This window comes from Salmo salar, chromosome 12 (genome assembly GCF_965601325.2).
Source record: "Salmo salar chromosome 12, fSalSal1, whole genome shotgun sequence".
Taxonomy (NCBI): Eukaryota; Metazoa; Chordata; class Actinopteri; order Salmoniformes; family Salmonidae; genus Salmo; species Salmo salar.
In genome coordinates, this window is record NC_138302.1 from 39,707,072 (window position 1) to 39,727,744 (window position 20,673).

Here is a 20,673-nt window from a genome sequence, read left to right on the forward strand (position 1 = left end):
GTACCCTGTTTTGTGCTACTACCATGTTGTGTTGTTACCATGCTGTGTTGTCATGTGTTGCTGCCATGCTATGTTGTCGTCTTAGGTCTCTTTATGTAGTGGTGTGTTTTGTCCTATATTTTATTTAACTTGCCTAATTAAATAAAGGTTAAATAAAAGAAATACAACTATAACCCGCCAAATGAGAGCATTTTTGGGAACGGCAGGTTACTGTCGTCAGTGAATTCCTGACTATTCCATCCTTGCTTCTGGTCTCAAGAGCTACCTTAAAAAGTAAGCTCCCTCAAAGGTTTCTCTCTCCTCTTCTGAATTGGCTGATGTATTTTTGAATTTGTGTGCATTACATACAGTATTAATCTCAAAATATTAGACTTTCAATGAGTGTGAAGAATAAAGTGAAATTGGTCATAAATATATACAGTAACATTGTTAGGGTAGAGTAAAATACAGACAATGACTTCCAATAAGGAGAAAGTAAAAGGGGAAAAGGGGACAGTGGCATCCAGGTGAACAGAAATGATCATGTTTTGTTTGTTTGTAGCTCTTGGTACAATAGGGGTAAAAGCAGAACATTATTTGAAAGTGATCTATGTGTATTAGCAGTAGTGATTGAGAGGGCTTTCCTATTGAAAAGAGTAGAAGGATCTGAGTTGAAGGAAACAGATATGGAGACTAACAAAGTAACAAAGACAGGGTCTATCAGTTAAGGTCACATTTAATGAGTGTTGACAGTATGGTGAATGGTAATTTGTTATTAGTAGCTTTCAGATATAACTGTAATAATGCAATATCTTAATTTGCAGCTCAGCCTTCAAGGTCACAGGACGAATATGAGTGTGAACAACATTTTGTGCCGTGACCCAGATGAGCAACCTGACCTCTTGACCCTTTTCACTCAGCTAAGACCCAGGCATCCCTCTGGCCACAACTAATAAGGTAAGATTCCTCATTCAAAAATCTGAGGGACTGACAGTTTTCCAGCCAGGCCTTAATGGTAAGGGATCTCTTGTCCTCCTCATCCATGACATTTTGAGATTCAATTTGGCCCAACTATTATACTTTAAATGAGTCTCTGCCTAATCTTTGGATCATGCTTGTGTGACGCTTTTGAATGTGGGTCAAACGGACAATAAAAGTATTATCTGAATTGTTTCGTCCCCACCTACCAGAGTCGCTCCTGCTAGCTCGCAAGAATGATACCGGTAGACAGTGTCCTTCGCTCCCGCCTGCCCTCACCGTCGTTAACAGAACTGTGGGAAAAGAGTGCCCAACAGACAGGGGGGCGAAGAACACTGTCTATGAGTCATCCCCTCCTTACGCTAGCACAGCAGGTGGGAGGCTGGGGCAACACTTTGTGCTAGAAAACTAACTAGCTAGCGACATCATGTGCTAGCTTGCTAACACACAGTGTCGCTCCTGCCTGCTGTGTTCATGAGAAAACCGTTCCTGACAGGCGGGAGCGACGGACACGGAGTACTCCTTAAGACTAGCTGGCTAAACTAGCAGTGTCCTGCTCTCCCGCCGGGACCAATTTTTGGACCTGCATATTTATTTATGGCAATCCCCTCTTCCTACAATTTGAAGTTTGCGCTGCACCCGATCCTATAGCTGTACAGCAAATCAGCAATCTCTTCGCTAGCTCACCCGACCTGTGTTGATTGACAGCTTGCTGGTGTAATCAGAGTGCCGAGTGTGCGTTTCACTAGCCAATCTGCTGCAGATTTTTTATACAAGGGCATGGACTCTACAAAGTGTCGAAAGCGTTCCACGCGGATGCTGGCCCATTTTGACTACAGTTGTGAATTTTTTTAGGAGCTAAAAAAACTGGCCAGAAACTAAAGGCATCAGGGCAATGCACAGACAGCTGAGAGATGGGATTGGAGTGAGGCCCTGCTACATGTAGTGTGTGCATAACTTTTCAACATAACAGCATATTTATTACCTTGAAAATGATATGCACATTATTAATTTAAAAAAAAGTATTGTAATACAGATTTACACTTGTCTCTTGGAAAATGATGTGCTTGACTTGAGCAGGAGCTCACTGGAGCTGAGTACCAGCACCTCATTTTCCACTGCTTGAGCTCCTGTTCCTCTTATAGAATATGAACTCAAAATCAGTGAGCCCAAAGCAAAGAAAATCTGTCCATTTGTAGAACACAAATAAAGCCGCTGCTGGAACAGATACGAGTACTGTCATATCACTTGAAAAAAATAAAATCTTACTAGAAAGAATTTTATTACATCAAGCAGAGCAGTCAGTACAACACCTCAAATTCAATTAGTCATGACATTCACAATTTTACATGTAAATGCAAAGTCTTGGAATGCTCAACCGTCTCTAGCATAAATAATACTCCTTCAATTCAGATCATGGATTTTTCACCTGATGAGGCCAATATCCATAGCACGTCCTAAAATCCTGGATCCCAGGAAATTGTTTGCCTAGTCTCAGTCTCTTCGTAGCACACTATTTCATCTCCCGGTCTAAACTCGATGTCCTGATCCACAGAGAGGCCACACTCCATCCCTGTCTTCACCATCTGGACATCATCTTTGTGGTGCTTCAGTGCTGTCAAGGAGCCTGCAGGTAATACAAGACACCACACACAGTTTTCACTCAATCAAGAATAAGAAACCAACTTTCACCAAATGTATTTTTGACTGACTCAAGAATAAGGGTGACCCGTCGTCAGAGTACATACAAAATAAGCCATAGGTTTATCACGACATTATCTGTATACACTAAGCAACCGGTTTGACTAATTACCAGTATGGAGTATTGATAGTAAATACAGCATTATACATACATATATGTATTTGAATGTATAGTTTAGATATGCAGACGCTCCTAAAAGGCTTCTATGGAATGAGGTGCTCATTTAGATAAAATCCTATTTCATAAAGGAAAAGGTTAGATAGATTTGATCATTTAAAACACAATACAACCACACGTGGATAATGATTTTAAAATCGAGCATGACACAAAAGAACGTATTACCAGTGGTCCTCTTAAATAAATGGCTCAAAAAATGTACAAACATAAGCTACACAGTAGACCTAGCCTACTAGGCATACTTGGGTTACAGATCTAATAATAATTAATATATTTTGGAACTTGTATAGTGCTTTACAAAGAATCTCAAAGCGCATAAAAAGTAAAACAGACAAAAAATAGAAATGGAGACAAAGTATTAGGTCTGAAAAATGCATGAAAAGCCACATCTTGGCAGTGGTTAGGCGCATTCCCTGAACTTCCTCAGCTACCTCTGGACACAGCATGCAATCCTTGGTGTAATACTTCCAAACAGATTAAACAAAAAGTCACATTATTTTAATCCAAACAGCAAGCCCAAATATTGACTTTTCATCACAATCCTGCAAGTCTGAGAGTCCACAGGATATAGTGATCAAACCCTAGAGCAGCCAAATCCCCCCCAAATACATTACAAAACGCACACACAAAAAAATTCAATAATAAACATATGTACAATATTTACAGAGCTCTCTGCCTAGGCTACAGTGCCATGGCAACCATGGAACCGGAGGTGTTGGCATCTCCTTTTTTAAAATGTATTTAAAAGTATCAGCTAGATATTGAACCTCAGTAAGGATCCCTGATGAGTGACATGCCCTTTAGCTATTCGGCATGGTAGTAGGTCTTCACACCATCTTGCTTACCCTCCCAGATGACGTCTCGGCCTCGGACCAGTCGGAACTTCATCTTTCTATCTAGCTGACCCTTCTGAACTCTACAGCCGGCGACGGGCACCTTCTTCTTCCCAACAGTCACGTCAAACATGGCCAGGACAGATGCCTCTCCTGAAAAGAGAAGACAAAGAGAAATACTTTTAATCCATACGAGATGGAAATTGGTCTTCTGCTGTACCTAACCCCTCCGCTACACAACTGAGATTCAAAACAGTAACCCAATCTGTGTGAGATGCAAACAATACATTAGGGTTTCTAGCACAGTCTATTCCCAGTTTAGAGAAAAGACAGTTATCCAGTGTTTTTCAACAGCATGCAAACCAGCAAACAAAGCAACTAACACTACCGATATACAGGAATACATTTTTGATTGCGGTCAAATAGACATCCTTGCATGATTCACTATTTCTTCTAAAATAAGTTGAAATGGGGAAAACTTTGTGTTCCCACGTGTATGTGTTTGATTTACAACTGCATAGGATCCCCAAAAAGTTACAGAAAGTGTTTTTCAATTCAAAGAAGAAAAAAATGTCCTGAACTGAATTACTCAGAATTCAAATTAATCTTGTTGGAGACTTAAGTGATTCTTGTAAACGGTATAATTTACCTCATCTGTGTAAATTGCAGGTGCCTACACAGTAAAAATAGCCATATAACATGTTTTGAAAGAGAACGGAATATTCTGCTCCATTGCAAAGGTGCCAATTTATTTCACCACTACAGTATGTCATTTTTGACAATTGCTGTCAGGTGTACGTTTATTGATTCGATGTATCCCAGGACTCCCAAGAACACTCGGTAACAATTCCCTGTGTTGACTATCCTGATTTATTAAATTAAAATACCACACACACCGATCACATTCTCCTTTACAGAAGGAGGGAGTTTACTGCTCAGCTCGTCCTTTAGGTCGTCGATGAGTTTGTAGATAACTTTGTGCATCTTTAGTATGATGCCTTTCTTAGTGGCCATCTGCTGAACGGACTTATTGACACCCACATTGAAGCCGTATATGGTGCCTGGTCATGGGAAGAAATAGCAAGTGTTACTATAACAATAAACAAAACATTTGGAAACATAAAATAAAAAAAGGTCTTAAAACATTAGTTTACTAATAAGACATTTTTCATTTTCAAAAGTGTAAATATAGGGGATATAATAAAACACTTATAACAGGTAAGCAGACAGATCGAGGGGATACAAGAGCACATGCTTGAATGGATATTAAACAATGGAATGTGAGGGAAATAATATTTAGATTATATTTAACTGGTTAAAACATAGCCCTTTAAACTTGTACCCGTAGACGGGTTGAAAAATGGCACATTTGGGCAGTGAGAAGCGCCTAAATTGGAACACAGTGGCTGTACAGTAAAATATTATAAATGACGTCAGAGCTCAGGCTTCACAGCACTGTATTGGTTTCGACTGACAGCCATTCTGAACATGAGCACTGCACGTGACAAGAAGTTGCCCCCATCCCTCCAATGGAGTCCAAAAGTGCACTTCACATTTCCATATCATAAAACTCATGTCATATATATTTATGATCACCATGTTTGATGTAGTTAGAATACATGGCGTCATACCCTGGGTTGTTCTGAACAGAATGAGCCTGTTTGTCTTTTGTGAAGAAAATATGCTGCGGAACACACACGCACTCATGACTCCTTTCTACGCTCACCAAAATTACCGTAATTTCCAGACTAATAAGCGCACCTGAATATAATTACAAAAAATATATATTATTTTGAACATAAATAAGCTGCACATGTCTATAAGCCGCAGGTGCCTACCGGTACATTGAAACAAATGAACTTTACACAGGCTTTAATGAAACACGGCTTGTAACAAAAATAAATAGGCTTTAACGAAACACGGCTTGTAACATAAAATAAAAAATTAGCAGTAAGCTTTAGTTGTCTTTTTGCACTGAGTCAATTCCTCACGCTGCTGTTTCCAACGTCTTATCATCGACTCATTAAGACCAAGCTCCCGTGCAGCAGCTCTATTTCCTTTTCCAACAGCCAGATCAATTGCCTTCAACTTGAAAGCTGCATCATATGCATTTCTCCGTGTCTTTGCCATGATGAGGGTGACAAAATGACTACCGTAATCAGAATGATGGGAAGTTTGAGAGCGCTCGATTTAATCTAAACAGTAAACAAAAAAGTTGTTTGACCTTAACCCGTTTGGCAATTTCATTGGTCTAATGAAAGCTTCATGCCGCCAAAAAACTGAGCACGTCACAGAATGTGTTTTTTTGGGGGAAAAAAATTGAAAGTGGGAAAAATCCATATATTAGCCGCGTCATTGTTTAAGCCGCGAGGTTCAAAAACTGGGAAAAAAGTTGCTGCTTATAGTCCGGAATTTACAGTAGGTTATGTTTCTCTGAACTGCCTTGTGAAAGTCTAACACTAAGATCGTATTTAATACCTTGGCTAGTCATGTTTGCTTTCGGCGATTTAAAAATGGTCAGTTTTTGGATTGTGTAAACAGTAATTGTGTGATGGCGGGGATGCAGGGTTGTGTTCCAAACAAAACAAGTATGCTTGCTCTAGATCTTCAACGGCACAGCTAGGAGAGCTCAAAAAAAGCACCTTATAGTTGGACTCGAGTCATGGAAGTGCATTGAAATTACTTAGGAACTGTGCACACTTTGGTCAAGTGTGTGGTCACGTCGGAGACACCAGTTAGTCCTCTCACTCTAACCTTTGTCATTTTTATTGTCTTATGTTGCACCTACTCCACCATTTTAATTAATATTCTTATTATGTTACTGAATGTATCCAGAGTATTTTCAGATTTCGTTATTGGCTAATGCTGTGAAAAGTACAGTAAATGTAAAATACAATCAACAGTGTAATGTTTGGATTCAGTCTTTTGTCAGGTGAATTATTACATCCTAAACTTTGGTCTAATAATTTCCCCATAATCACCAAACTGTTCCCTTTCAATTGCTATCATGCTTATACCGTTCAAATGTATTCTGTAAGAAACACTTCCATTTAGCCCTATCCATATAGGCCAATTCCCATGAGTGTAAAGGGTTAAAATCATTACAAAGAAAGTTTGTTGACGTGAAAGTAAACTAGATGTGTTTTAAGTTGAGTATTGGATAATAATGCTTAGACAGTTAGAATGTACTCATGGGGCATTCTAACTACAGTAGTGATGCTGGCATTTTAGCCTTCAATTGAGACCAAACATCTTCCTTTTCAATGACATGGTGTGACATGGTGTGTGTAGAGGATGCACCTGAGAAGGTCTCGGCCAGGTTGAGATCGTTCTCGGAAACATCTCCGATGCCAAAGTGGACCACCTCCATCTGGCACTGGTTATGCGCATCGTAGCTCTCCAAGATGTTCAGGATGGCCTCGACAGAGCCATCCACATCACCTGCAGTGACAAACGATAAGTCGTTATGAAATGGCATATGCTTTATTATATTATTAATGGCCTTATTTTAATATTTTGTGATTAATTTAGTTATTTCAAGATTTATTTAATATAAATATTGAAATATGATTTTCATTAGGAGTATTTCTACTCTGTTCTGTAATTGAATTGTCTAGCCATGTCATTGAGTTATTCAGATGAATTAATTGATCTAGTCACCTTTGACAATGAGTGGTAGGGAGAGCTCCTGGGACTCCAACTTCTCGCTGGGCCGCATGGCCATGAGCTTTTTGTTGGCCTTGTACAGAGCAGACTTCCTTTGCCTCCAGCTGAGGTGGGCCAGGGGCTCTCGCTCCTTCTTGTAGCTCTCGTGGTGCTCCCGTTGCTTTACCTCAATGGCTTGCATGTCCTCCTTCAGTTTGTCCTGTTCCTCCTGGTAGCACCGCCAGTCCACCACCTCCCTTGCTCTTTTCTATAGTTGAGTGGATAAAGATCGATAGAATGGGGTAATATGGTGTCACACAACAGATATTAACAGACGAGACAAAAACATAACTCAGAGCTCAAAAGTGACTATGGTCTGAGATATGCATGCAAAACTTGTAAGTCTGAATTGGGGCATTACCAGTAATAAGTAAGGAAAGACAATATTTTATCAGTGTATGATGACTAGCCTCATGTTTTATGCTGCTGTGTGCAGAGGGAACATCAACACTACACGGTGATAAACTAAACTTAGTTGAATGCACTGAATAAGGCAAAAAGACTGGAAGTAGTTATTTGGCATATCTAAAACAAGTAAAAATAGATTGAGATTAACTTCTCTCGCTAGCCAGCCAGCTAACCAGTGAAAAAGCTAGGGGTAAACAAACAGTGACGCAAGTATAACGTGACAGCTTTACTGTCAGTGTTAGCAGGTCGGGTAACGCAGATGGCAGAATAAGTATCACGCAAACCACTTGTTGTGACAGCGAATTATGTTAATAATGACAAGTGACGCTGCTGAAAACATTTATTGAAACTACCAAAAAGTGTCAGTAGTTTGCTTAGGTTGACGCCAAAGTTAGGCTAATTACATGGGAGTACTCTGCTCTGGGGCGTGGTCACACTAAGCCACGCCTCGCCGTGTGCATCTATAGTGCACCTGTGACGGCCAATACAGCGCGGCATGGAACGCTGCTTGCCCAATCAGCATCCAGGATCCAAACAAGCCGTTTTATAACTGACATTAGCGTTATTAAACAGTCTTCACTGCAAATTGAAGTGGGAGTAGTCAACACAAGGATTGACTTGGCTAGCTGCATACGTGACACGTCAACAATGCATGGTATTGGATCGTGGCTGAAGGCAATTAATGAATCAGATAAGGCCTATTCCAGCTGTACTACTCCTTATTCTCATAAATAAATAAAACATCCAGCTATTGCTTTGAGGCTGGGTTGTATGACTACCAAATTCGGAGTTGGCTGAATCACACAGGCTTTAGAATTCCTCTACTCTTCTAATAATGCAATATTTGTCACTTCAGACTTAATCTCGGCAACCCACAACCAAAATCTTGCTGAAACGCTGACTACTGGATAAGGTACACCGTAAATTGGTGCACCGGAAGAATTGTTCCTAATCTCACTGTCCTAGGACAGACGTTACATTTATGTTATTTCTGTCCAGGAGAGATTACCTCAGACTCTACTTCCAGGATCTCCTCGCCGGCAGAGGGGAGCTCCTTCCACCCCACTATCTCCACAGCAGTGCTCGGCCCAGCTTCCTTCACTGTGCAGTTGTTCTCGTCAAACAAGAAGCGCACCTTGGCCCATGTCTTCCCCGCAACCAAAGTGCAGCCCTTTTTTAACGTGCCTCGCTGGACAATTGCTGTCGTAACTGGCCTGCAAAACAGGAAATAATTTGTACAAATTAATTTGTAAGCAGCATCTTACTGAACTGACATTAATTTAAAAATAGTTTAAACATTTTAAATGTTTACTAAAGCTATTTTTAATTTCCGTTACTCCAATCATTTCACTCAAATTGTAATGGACTATATGCATTTGACAATATAATGCTTTTAGGTTGTGATTTTGTGTGAATCTTGGCAGTTTTGTAACCAGATTAAATCAAGCTAGAAGGCTTGGTGCAACCATTCCAACAACCAAATGCTAAGCTCATGCTCTCATCCGTGGCTGTGCCATGGGGAGACCCACCCCTTGCCCTTATCCGAGCGGCTCTCGATAATGGTGCCCTCCACTAGGCCTGTCGGGTCACCCTTCAGCTCCATCACCTCTGCCAGGGTCACTGTGGCCTCTGCCAGCTCCAGAAGATTGTCCCCCTATGGAATCATATTGTTGTTCTTTAATGGCTTTGGCATTATGCCCTGACTTGCACAAATAGGTGAATTAGGCTGGGGCAAGACAGTTTTTATCCATACAATTTTATCCACATTTAGACAACTATTGAGGGACAAAAACAGACAGTGATAAATGCATAATAAGCACATTACAGGAACGACTTAAGTGGGCAGTAGTGCTTGTATTAAGGCTGGGCCATGTTTGTGAGACTGTCCCAACCCCCAAGATGAAACAAGGGGCAGAATCCAATTAACAAACAAACTTATGCATATACACACACACATTAGGCTTGCTAAATGTCTGACATTTTGTTTCCCACCTGGTCTGCTGTAATAAATGAGAATGGAAATGAGTCCATTTTATACACTGCTCAAAAAAATAAAGGGAACACTTAAACAACACAATGTAACTCCAAGTGGAAATTATAGGCAATTAGCAAGACACCCCCAATAAAGGAGTGGTTCTGCAGGTGGGGACCACAGACCACTTCTCAGTTCCTATGCTTCCTGGCTGATGTTTTGGTCACTTTTGAATGCTGGCGGTGCTTTCACTCTAGTGGTAGCATGAGACGGAGTCTACAACTCACACAAGTGGCTCAGGTAGTGCAGCTCATCCAGGATGGCACATCAATGCAAGCTGTGGCAAGAAGGTTTGCTGTGTCTGTCAGCGTAATGTCCAGAGCATGGAGACGCTACCAGGAGACAGGCCAGTACATCAGGAGATGTGGAGGAGGCCGTAGGAGGGCAACAACCCAGCAGCAGGACCGCTACCGCCGCCTTTGTGCAAGGAGGAGCAGGAGGAGCACTGCCAGAGCCCTGCAAAATGACCTCCAGCAGGCCACAAATGTGCATGTGTCTGCTCAAACGGTCAGAAACAGACTCCATGAGGGTGGTATGAGGGCCCGACGTCCACAGGTGGGGGTTGTGCTTACAGCCCAACACCGTGCAGGACGTTTGGCATTTGCCAGAGAACACCAAAATTGGCAAATTCGCCACTGGCGCCCTGTGCTCTTCACAAATGAAAGCAGGTTCACACTGAGCACGTGACAGACGTGACAGAGTCTGGAGACGCCGTGGAGAACGTTCTGCTGCCTGCAACATGCTCCAGCATGACCGGTTTGGCGGTGGGTCAGTCATGGTGTGGGGTGGCATTTCTTTGGGGGGCCGCACAGCCCTCCATGTGCTCGCCAGAGGTAGCCTGACTGCCATTAGGTACCGAGATGAGATCCTCAGACCCCTTGTGAGACCATATGCTGGTGCGGTTGGCCCTGGGTTCCTCCTAATGCAAGACAATGCTAGACCTCATGTGGCTGGAGTGTGTCAGCAGTTCCTGCAAGAGGAAGGCATTGATGCTATGGACTGGCCCGCCCGTTCCCCAGACCTGAATCCAATTGAGCACATCTGGGACATCATGTCTCGCTCCATCCACCAACGCCACGTTGCACCACAGACTGTCCAGGAGTTGGCGGATGCTTTAGTCCAGGTCTGGGAGGAGATCCCTCAGGAGATCGTCCGCCACCTCAGCAGGAGCATGCCCAGGCGTTGTAGAGAGGTCATACAGGCACGTGGAGGCCACACACACTACTGAGCCTCATTTAGACTTGTTTTAAGGACATTACATCAAAGTTGGATCAGCCTGTAGTGTGGTTTTCCACTTTAATTTTGAGTGTGACTCCAAATCCAGACCTCCATGGGTTGATAAATTGGATTTTCATTGATTCTTTTTGTGTGATTTTGTTGTCAGCACATTCAACTATGTAAAGAAAAAAGTATTTAATAAGATTATTTCTTTCATTCAGATCTAGGATGTGTTGTTTAAGTGTTCCCTTTATTTTTTTGAGCAGTATATGTTCAATGATATATTAAAAAAGTAAACAACCTTCCTACGGATGAGGAACTCACCTTCAGGGCAGAAACGTGGATAGCCTGAACCTCTCCTCCATACTCCTCGCATACCACATCATGGGATAGTAGTTCCTGCTTCACACGCGCTGGGTCAGCTTGATGCTTGTCACACTTGTTCACTGCCACAATGATTGGCACTGCAGATACACCAACCCCACCCCCACCAATTTTACTATTCAGGTACATAAAAGGCATACAATAATGAACGGTCATTAAATGAGCTCATTGGGAGCCTTGTTCAGATCAACAATGTCATATCTCTTGAAACGTCTCGTTAGCCATGAAAAGGCAGTGATGATTTATACTGAACAAAAATATAAAAAACAAAATATGCAACAATTTCAAAGATTTTACTGAGTTACAGTTCATATAAGGAAATTAGTCAATTGAAATTCATTAGGTCCTAATCTATGGATTTTACATAACTGTGAATACAGACATGCATCTGTTGGTCACAGATACCTAAAAAAAGAAAGTAGGGGCGTGGATCAGAAAACAAGTCAGTATCTGGTGTGACCACCATTTGCCTCATGCAGCACGACACCTTTGCATAGAGCTGATCAGGCTGTTGATTGTGGCCAGTGGAATATTGTCCCACTCCTCTTCAATGGCTGTGCGAAGTTGCTGGATATTGGCGGGAAGTGGAACGCGCCATCGTACACGTTGATCAAGAGCATCCCAAACATGCTCAACGGGTGATATGTCTGGTGAGTATGCAGGCCATGGAAGAACTGGGACATTTTCAGCTTCCAGGAATTGTGTACAGATCCTTACAACACGGGACTGTGCATTATCATACTGAAACATGAGGTAATGGTAGCGAATGAATGGGACGACAATGGGCCTCAGGACATCGCCACGGTATCTCTGTGCATTCAAATTGCCATCGATAAAATGCAATTGTATTCATTGTCCGTAGCTTATGCCTGCCCATACCATAACCCCACCATGGGGCACTATATTCACAACGTTGACGTCGCCCACACGAAGCCATACACGTGGTCTGTGGTTGTGAGGCCGGTCAGACGTACTGCCAAATTCTCTAAAACGACATTATGGTAGAGAAATGCACATTCAATTATCTGGTAACAGCTCTGGTGGACATTCCTGCAGTCAGCATGCCAATTGCACGTACCCTTAAAATTTGAGACATCTGTAACATTGTTGTTGTGTGACAAAACGGCACATTTCAGAGTGGTCTTTTATTGTCCCCAGCACAAGGTGCACCTGTGTAATCAGCGTCTTGATATGCCACACCTGTCAGGTGGATGGAATATCTTGGCAAAGGAGCTCACTAACAGGGATGTAAACACAATTGTGTACAAAAGTTGAGAGAAATGTTTTTTGTGCGTATGGAAAATTTTTGGGATCTTTTATTTCAGCTCATGAAACATGGGTCAAACTTTACATGTTGCGGTTATATTTTTGTTCAGTGTATATAGATTTAAAGTGAACAGCAGGAATATGTGTTGTACATGATGCTATCGCCAGCTGCAGTTAGGATTTAATGCCATCAAGTTACAGTTAGGGTTATTTAATCTATAAAAAATATGTCGCCCAAAATGTGTTATAGTCGCAGAGAAATACCAACATGAAATGGCAGTACCTTGGGCTTTTTTGGCATGTAGGATGGATTCAATCGTCTGCTTCATGACCCCGTCATCTGCAGCAACAACCAGGATGACAATGTCTGTGGCCAAAGCTCCACGGGCCCTCATGGCAGAGAAGGCTGCGTGCCCTGGGGTGTCCAAGAACGTGATCTTTTCTCCCGAAGGAAGTTGAACTGCAGAGAGAAATCAGGATGGAATCTTCTGAAATCTGTGAAGATAAATCTAACCTCACCGAGAAATTTGGTATATTCAAAATATGTATTGCTATGAGGCATCATAGCACCAGGTTGAGAAAGAACTTTTACAGTTTAGCCTTTCAATGATCTGCATTGACAGGTGGTCTCAAGCCTCAAGCAAAGAGTGGATATGGGGGACAGGTCTGAGGGGAGCTGCCGGTGTTAATCAACATTTTCATACAATATTAATATGATTCCCTTGATTCATTCAGCTAGATTCTGTAAAATTCACTACTACTAGCAGCTAGTTTTATGATCACTAAACATTCCACTAAAAAAACAACACTTCTTGTGGAGTCTAGGTGTTTCCCTACCCAGGAAGGCCCCAATGTGCTGGGTGATGCCCCCTGCTTCCCCCGCAGCCACCTGGCTCTTCCTAAGGCTGTCCAGCAGAGTGGTCTTTCCGTGATCTACGTGGCCCATTATGGTGACGACAGGAGGACGAGACACCAGGACGGCCGGATCTGGTGGAGCTCTAGAATAAACATTGATTTACATTCAGATTCAACTTCTGTTTCTATTTTGAATGTTCATTCATGTGAAGAAAAAAAAAAATATATATATATATATATATATAATAAAATGTTTTTAAAAAAGTGAATATTCAGGTGGTATAACTTGGGTTTTATCCAGGTTTGAGCTTGAATGGGAATGTCAGTACCTGGATGGTACTGAGCCCTTTCTACCCTAACGCCTACAGACGGCCAACAACCAATTCTCAAGGGGTTTTGTTTTAAAATGTCCAACATCTTGCTGATGGTGTCGGGGCCTCTGTCAACCAAAATACTCTTAACCACCCTTCTAACAATCAGCCGACAAGACAGGTCTTCTACCTTCTCTGAGTGTCTTTGTTCTCACGCTCTTTGGACTCCACCAGCTTGGCCCACTTGTACTTCATCCCAGACCTCTTCACAACCTCCTTGATCCACTGCTCCTCCAGAACAGAATGGGGCTCTAGGGAATCCAGGTCCACTGAGGTGTTGAGCAGAGCCTCAAAGACATGATCTATGGAATAAATGGTACGCTGTTCAAATCAGTACTACACATCAGACCTGGATTGTATTCATTAGTGTACACCGTAGCGAAACGTTTTGGAATGGAAAACGATAACAAGCGTTTCTTATTGGACAAGTTTAATCATCTTGTAACACACTCAATACTTCATACCATAACTCAGTAAAATAAATAATGACTTTAAAGACTATTTAATGACTATACATTTAATTAATCAGCCTTACCAAAGTCTTTGTTCATAGCTTGAGCCAGTGCAGACACAGTCATCTTCTGCTTTATTTCTACTTCTTGTTTGTCCTGCTTGGGTTTGACTTTCTGAACTTTACCATGGCCTTTACCCTAGAAAAAAAGACATGAAAGAAAATGCTAATGGCTCTAAAAGCATAAGGACCACTAAACCACCGCAGACCACATGATCTCTATTTTCAATAGAGATCAAGGCCTATTACATTTCTTATCATTTGCATTTAAAGTGCATTAGGAAAGTATTCAGACCCCTTGACTTTTTCCACATTTTGTTACGTGACAGTCTTATTCTAAAGTTGATTGATGAGGGTAAAAAAACAATCCACACACTTAAATATTACATTAACAGAAGTATTCAGACCCTTTACTCAGTACTTTGTTGAAAACCCTTCAGCAGCAATTACAGCCTTGAGTCTTCTTGGGTATGACGCTACAAGCCTGGCACACCTTTACTTGGGGAATTTCTCCCCTTCTTCTCTACAGATCCTCTCAAACCCGGTCAGGTTGGATAGGGAGCGTCACTGCTCAGCTACTTTCAGGTCTCTCCAGAGATGTTAGATCGGGTTGAAGTCCGGGTTCTGGCTGGGCAATTAAAGGACATTCAGAGACTTGTCCCGGAGCCACTCCTGCATTGTCTTGGCTTTGTGCTTAGGGTTGTTGTCCTGTTAGACTGGGGCAAAGCTTCACCTTCCAAGGTCCTGAGCAGGTTTTCATCAAGGACCTCTCTGTACTTTGCTCTGTTCATCTTTCCATCGATCCTGACTAGTCTCCCAGTCCTTGCCACTGAAAAACATCCCCGCAGTACGATGCTGCCACCACCATGCTTCACCGTAGGGATGGTGCCAGGTTTCCTCCAGACGTGACGCTTGGCATTCAGGCCAAAGAATTCAATCTTGGTTTCATCAGACCAGAGAATATTATTTCTCATGGTCAGAGTCCTTTTGGCAAACCAACCGGGCTGTCATACGCCTTTTACTCAGGAGTGGCTTCCGTCTGGCCACTCTACCAAAGGCCTGGTTGGTGGAGTGCTGCAGAGTTGGTTGTCCTTCTGGAAGGTTCTCCCATCTCCACAGAGGAACTCTGGAGCTCTGTCAGTGACCATTGGGTTCTTGGTCACCTCCCTGACCAAGACCCTTCTCCCCCGATTGCTGTTTGGCCAGGCGACCAGCTCTAGGAAGAGTCTTGGTGGTTCCGAACTTCTTCCATTTAAGAATGATGGAGGCCACTGTGTTCTTGGGGACCTTCAATGCTGCAGACATTTTTTGGTACCCCTCCATAGATCTGTGCCTTGACACAATCCTGTCTCGGAGCTCTACGGCAATTCCTTCAACCTCATGGCTTGGTTTTGCTCTGACATGCACTATCAACTGTGGGACCTTGTATAGACAGGTCTGTACCTTTCCAAATCATGTCCAATCAATCGAATTTACCACAGGTGGACTCCAACCAAGTTGTAGAAACATCTCAAGGATGATCTATGAAAACAGGATGCACCTGAGCTCAATTCCAAGTGTCATAGCAAAGGGTCTGAATACTTATGTAAATAAGGTATTTCTGTTTTTATAAACATTCCTCAAAACCTATTTTTCGCTTTAATTGTGGGTTGTGTGTAGAATGATGAGGAAACAATATACATTTTAGAATAAGGCTGTAAAGTAACAAAATGTGGAAAAAGTCAAGGGGTCTTAATATGTTTTTCTTCAACTCAAAACTTGCCCCTATGTCTCACCTGCTTAGTAGCAAGGAATCTGGCATGGTGGCAGGTCAGTGGAGGTGCAGGGGTCCAAGCTGGAGCAAAGATAGGGAAAGGGAGGTAGTTTGCAACCAGTGTAGGGTCGGTATGGGTTATCAGTCTCACCCTCCTTATCAGGGAGGTCGCCCGATTCATTTCAGTGCTAAAGAAAACAGAATTGTTATTTCATTTCACATTGGCATCTGCAGTCGTGCTGTACAGTAGGCTGACTACAGGGTTCTGCAACTACCATTTGCCATGCGGTTTGCTAGCAACGTCATGAAAAGGGGCCTGTGGGTCCCCACATTTCCTACATCGAAAAACCTGAAGCCACTGTGCTCTTCTCGCAGCCTCTATTTCCCTACGTGGGAGCACTACAAACCGTAGGTTTTCACCACGTTTTGTTATTTCTGTATAACAAAAAAAAAAAAAAAATCAACACGAAGTTGGCTCTTTTACAATGTGGGTCATTTGGAAATGTTTTTTTTCCCCCAAATGTTTTATTATTACATGAATATCAACTTTGCATACTGGCTAACACTGTCATTCCAAAATGGCAGCAGTGGCTACTATTAACAAACATGAGGACGAAAGGAGCAGTTTTCCAGGAAAATGTGCAGTATATCAAACTTCTCGTTGGAGCAGTGTGGATAAAGGTCAAATTTGAAGTACAGTGACATATCCCCGCCCTGCATTGAGCTATGTTTTCTGACACATATCTCACGCTGACTCCACTGTGTCTTAATGTAACAGTGCAGCTCAGTGTAAACAATTAGGGTCAGTATCTTCTGGGAAGCTAATTTGCCCATTTAGTTCAAGGAACAAATAACATTTGAAAAAATATAGTGTTAGGATTATAACATCGAGTTCCAGGTTGTCTTTATTACAGTCAGGCTGCAAAGATTTATAGAACGCCTGAAGACACTACAAAAAAAGAATCTGAAACGCAACAGACGTGGTTGACCTTAGCACAGCTTGTGTTGTTGCACCCACTTCAAAGACGGAGGAAATGGGAAACTTTAACCGGGTTATCTGGCTAATCAAACCTTGACGCACTTCAGCCACGCCCGTACAAAATTGTTCTGTTACACTGCAGTTAACAGAGACGGCAAAGATAGTTGTCAAACCCTGTGGCAACAGTGTTCAATACACTACAGTTCACTGCACTGAACGTCATAGTACGTTAGCTAACTCTAACTGGAGTCATTTTGGGGAGTTAGCTAGCTAGATGCCATGATTTTGTGTAGCTAGCTACCCACTAGCAATAACACAAATCCGAGGAACTCACCTTGTGATTTAGGCTACCCCGTTTCACCTCATTGTTAATGTGGTTTTCAATCCCATAAGCATTACACGTTCAGAGATATCAAAAATCCATTTCAACCCTTCACAGGACGCAGCCATGACAGGTATCCCAGCAAGCATTTCGACAGTGTATTGGCCATAGAGATAAATAGAGGACTCATCGTTATATATGTGCTGTTATAGCGTCATTGACAACATGGGCAGCGCATATAGATAGAGGACACATCGTTATATCTGTACTATTAGAGCGTCTTTGACAAAAATGGGCAGCGTCATTGAGCATACAACCCATAGGAATTCCCACCCAGTTGACAACTGTTTTACTACTTTAAAATGGCGAAAGCCCATGCTATTCGAGCTTTTGGACACTAGAGGCTTCTATCATTCTCTATGGTATCGACTGGTGGAAAGGGAGAAGCGAGAGGACTAACTCCGTCCCAAATCTTTCTGCGCGAGAAGCAGACCAAGTGGGGATTTTTTGTATAGCGTGTCGAATTTGGTCAGTATGAAATGTAATTGCTAAGTGAGGCGTATTTGATCGAATAGAAGTTTCGTAATGTTCAGGTTGTTACGAATGTACTGATTATATAAGTTGCGCCAATTGTTCACGTGCTTATATGTCCTCCCATTGGCTAGAAGGTGCCCTTCTGCCTTTGCGGACATGTATGCCCATTGTTTGAGCAGACAGTCCAATATCTTGACAATCTATAAAATATATAGATCATCTTTGGTATCGCTCTTCCGGGTAGTGTCAGGTCAATGGTTTAAATGGTTGTGATCCAAGTGGAAGGGTCTGCAGTTCGTCTTTTTTTCAGTTATGCTGCCAATCTCTGAAATAACTTAGACAAAAATACAACTTTTTACAAATGTGTTATTACAACTACAGTCTGCAACATGTCAGAAAAGTATATTTTTATGAGTTGGATTGGAGTGTGTACATTTTTCTACCAGTACATAGACATATTTTCTGAATAAAAATGATTAAGCAATTACCATGTTGTCAGTTAAGTGACTCATAAGTAAAAATATTCAGCACAAAGACCTGCTGTAAGTGACATTGAAAGCAGCAATCTGGTTATGTTAGCCTACATCCACTACTTCGTCATCAGAATAATCTGTCATGACTCCAGTGACTTTTCCAAAATGTGGAAGATTTCCTGGATAACATGAAAACAGCCTAACCAGCTCTGCTAGGGCGAGTAAAATGGTCACAGTTTGGGTGGGGGCTAATGCTTAAGATGTTTCTTGTGGCATTGCACACGGTCAGTGTGAACCAGAGTGACTTGATACATCAATGGACCAAGCAAGCTGTACATACAAAATGGAAATGACACAGGAGGTCTTATTTAATTAAAGGGTTTGCAGTGTGCCGTGAAGCTTTCATCCATGTATACGGGTAAGAGAGTCTACTTACAGTTTGTTATTATAAGTTTCTGATTTAGTCAGAAAGTTGTTTTCATTGCAAGTTAAAGCTTGCCGTTAGCTAACTAGCTAGCTGAAGTTCAATGGCTGGCTTGTTAGCTAGCTAGCTGAAGTTCGATGGCTGGCTTGCTAGCTGACATTGAACCTATTTGGTTAACTTTAGCTAGCTATGACAATCGGTTTGTATTGCTAGTACTCTGGTTTGGGATTACAGTTAATTGTTTAGTTAGCTAATGTTAACGTTACATGTCTCAAAGATCCCAGGTTAAAGCTCCCTGTTAGCTAGCTAATGTTAGCTGACGTTAGATGGCTGGCTAGCTAGCTAACATTGTGTATGAACTGTATGTAATGTTTTCTCAGATTGCCATTTCACATTGCTAGTTATAGTATAATATTAGCTGGCAAACATTGAACCTAATTGGTTAACTTCAGCTAGCTATGACAATCGGTTTGTATTACTAGTACTCTGGATTGGGATGATGGTTCATTGTTTAGCTGGTTAGCTACATGTCTTGACAAAAGACCAAGTTAAAGCTTGCTGTTAGCTAGCTGACATTAGATGGCTAGCTAACATTACTGTATTAACTGTGTGTAGTGATATCGCAGAATGCCATTTCGCATCTATTGTATAATAATGCTAAAATATTTGTATCTGGAATTTGTCTTTCAGCGTCAATAGAACACACCTGACTCTCCTGCGCCAGTCATAGAAAGAGAAGGTCTAATTTTTTATTTAACTAGGCAAGTCAGTTACGAACAAATTCTTATTTACAATGATGGCCTACCAAAAGGCCTCCTGCAGGGACGGGGGCTAGGAATTAAAAAAAATACATACAATATAAATATGACAAAACACACATCACAACAAGAGACAACACTACATAAAGAGAGACCTAAGACGACAACATAGCATGGTCGCAACACGACATAACAACAAATCAGAACCTCCCCAGAAAGGAGAGACAGGTTAAACAGGTTGGAGATATGTTTGGCGATGATAGGGGCAGCAACCTTAAATAAGAAAGGGTCTAAACCATCTGACCCAGATGTTTTTTGGGGGTCAAGTTTTTCAATTTCACCTTTATTTAACCAGGTAGGTCAGTTGAGAACAAGTTCACATTTAGACCTGCGACCTGGCCAAGATAAAGCAAAGCAGTGCGACACAAACACAGAGATACACATGGGATAAACAAACGTACAGTCAAACACAATATAAAAATCAATATACAGTGTGTGCAAATGTAGTAAGATTAGGAAGGTAAGGCAATAAATAGGCCATAGTGGCAAAATAATTACAATTTAGCAATTAACACGAGTGATAGATGTGCAGAAGATGAATGTGCAAGTAGAGATACTGGGGTGCAAAGGAACAAAAAAATAAATAACAATATGGGGATGAGTTGGTTGGGCTATTTACAGATGGGCTGTGTACAGGTGCAATGATCGGTAAGCTGCTCTGACAGCTGATGCTTAAAGTTAGTAAGGGAGATAAGACTCCAGCTTCAGTGATTTTTGCAATTCCAGTCATTGGCAGCAGAGAACTGGAAGGAAAGGCGGCCAAAGGAGGAGTTGGCTGTGGGGATGACCAGTGAAATATACGTGCTACGGGTGGGTGCTGCTATGGTGACCAGTGAGCTGAGATAAGGCGGGGCTGTACCTAGCAAAGACTTATAGATGGAGCCATTGGGTTTGGCGACGAATATGAAGCGAGGGCCAGCCAACGAGAGCTTGCAGTGGTGGGTAGTGTCA

General features: G+C 42.0%; 1 protein-coding gene and 1 long non-coding RNA gene across 2 annotated transcripts; one reads left to right on the top strand and one right to left on the bottom strand.

The window, feature by feature from the left end:
• Positions 1–49: 49 nt before the first annotated feature.
• Positions 50–13,706, top strand: LOC106564770 (uncharacterized). The gene is made up of 4 exons (XR_001319535.3): positions 50–273; positions 804–936; positions 2,513–2,590; positions 13,508–13,706. It is a non-coding gene; the product is annotated as an uncharacterized LOC106564770 (long non-coding RNA).
• Positions 2,223–17,624, bottom strand: mtif2 (mitochondrial translational initiation factor 2). The gene is made up of 14 exons (XM_014131123.3): positions 17,486–17,624; positions 16,195–16,360; positions 14,444–14,558; positions 14,039–14,210; positions 13,520–13,680; positions 12,966–13,142; positions 11,357–11,496; positions 9,312–9,436; positions 8,792–8,996; positions 7,330–7,582; positions 6,970–7,110; positions 4,566–4,730; positions 3,682–3,822; positions 2,223–2,584 (listed from the first exon to the last, which is right to left on the bottom strand). The coding sequence occupies exons 2-14, from the start codon at positions 16,351–16,353 to the stop codon at positions 2,415–2,417; spliced, it is 2,124 nt and encodes a 707-aa protein (XP_013986598.1). The 5' UTR covers positions 16,354–16,360; positions 17,486–17,624; the 3' UTR covers positions 2,223–2,414.
• Between the last annotated feature and the right edge of the window lie 3,049 nt (positions 17,625–20,673).

What these genes read in the sequence shown, in the direction of transcription:
- mtif2 (XM_014131123.3), bottom strand. Translation starts at nt 16,353, where the DNA reads ATGAATCGGGCGACCTCCCTGATAAGGAGGGTGAGACTGATAACCCAT. An exon ending in GATTCCTTGCTACTAAGCAG is followed by an intron (nt 14,559 to 16,194) that starts GTGAGACATAGG and finishes CTTTTTTTCTAG; the next exon opens with GGTAAAGGCCATGGTAAAGT. An exon ending in AACAAAGACACTCAGAGAAG is followed by an intron (nt 13,681 to 14,038) that starts GTAGAAGACCTG and finishes TGTTTATTCTAG; the next exon opens with AGCTCCACCAGATCCGGCCG.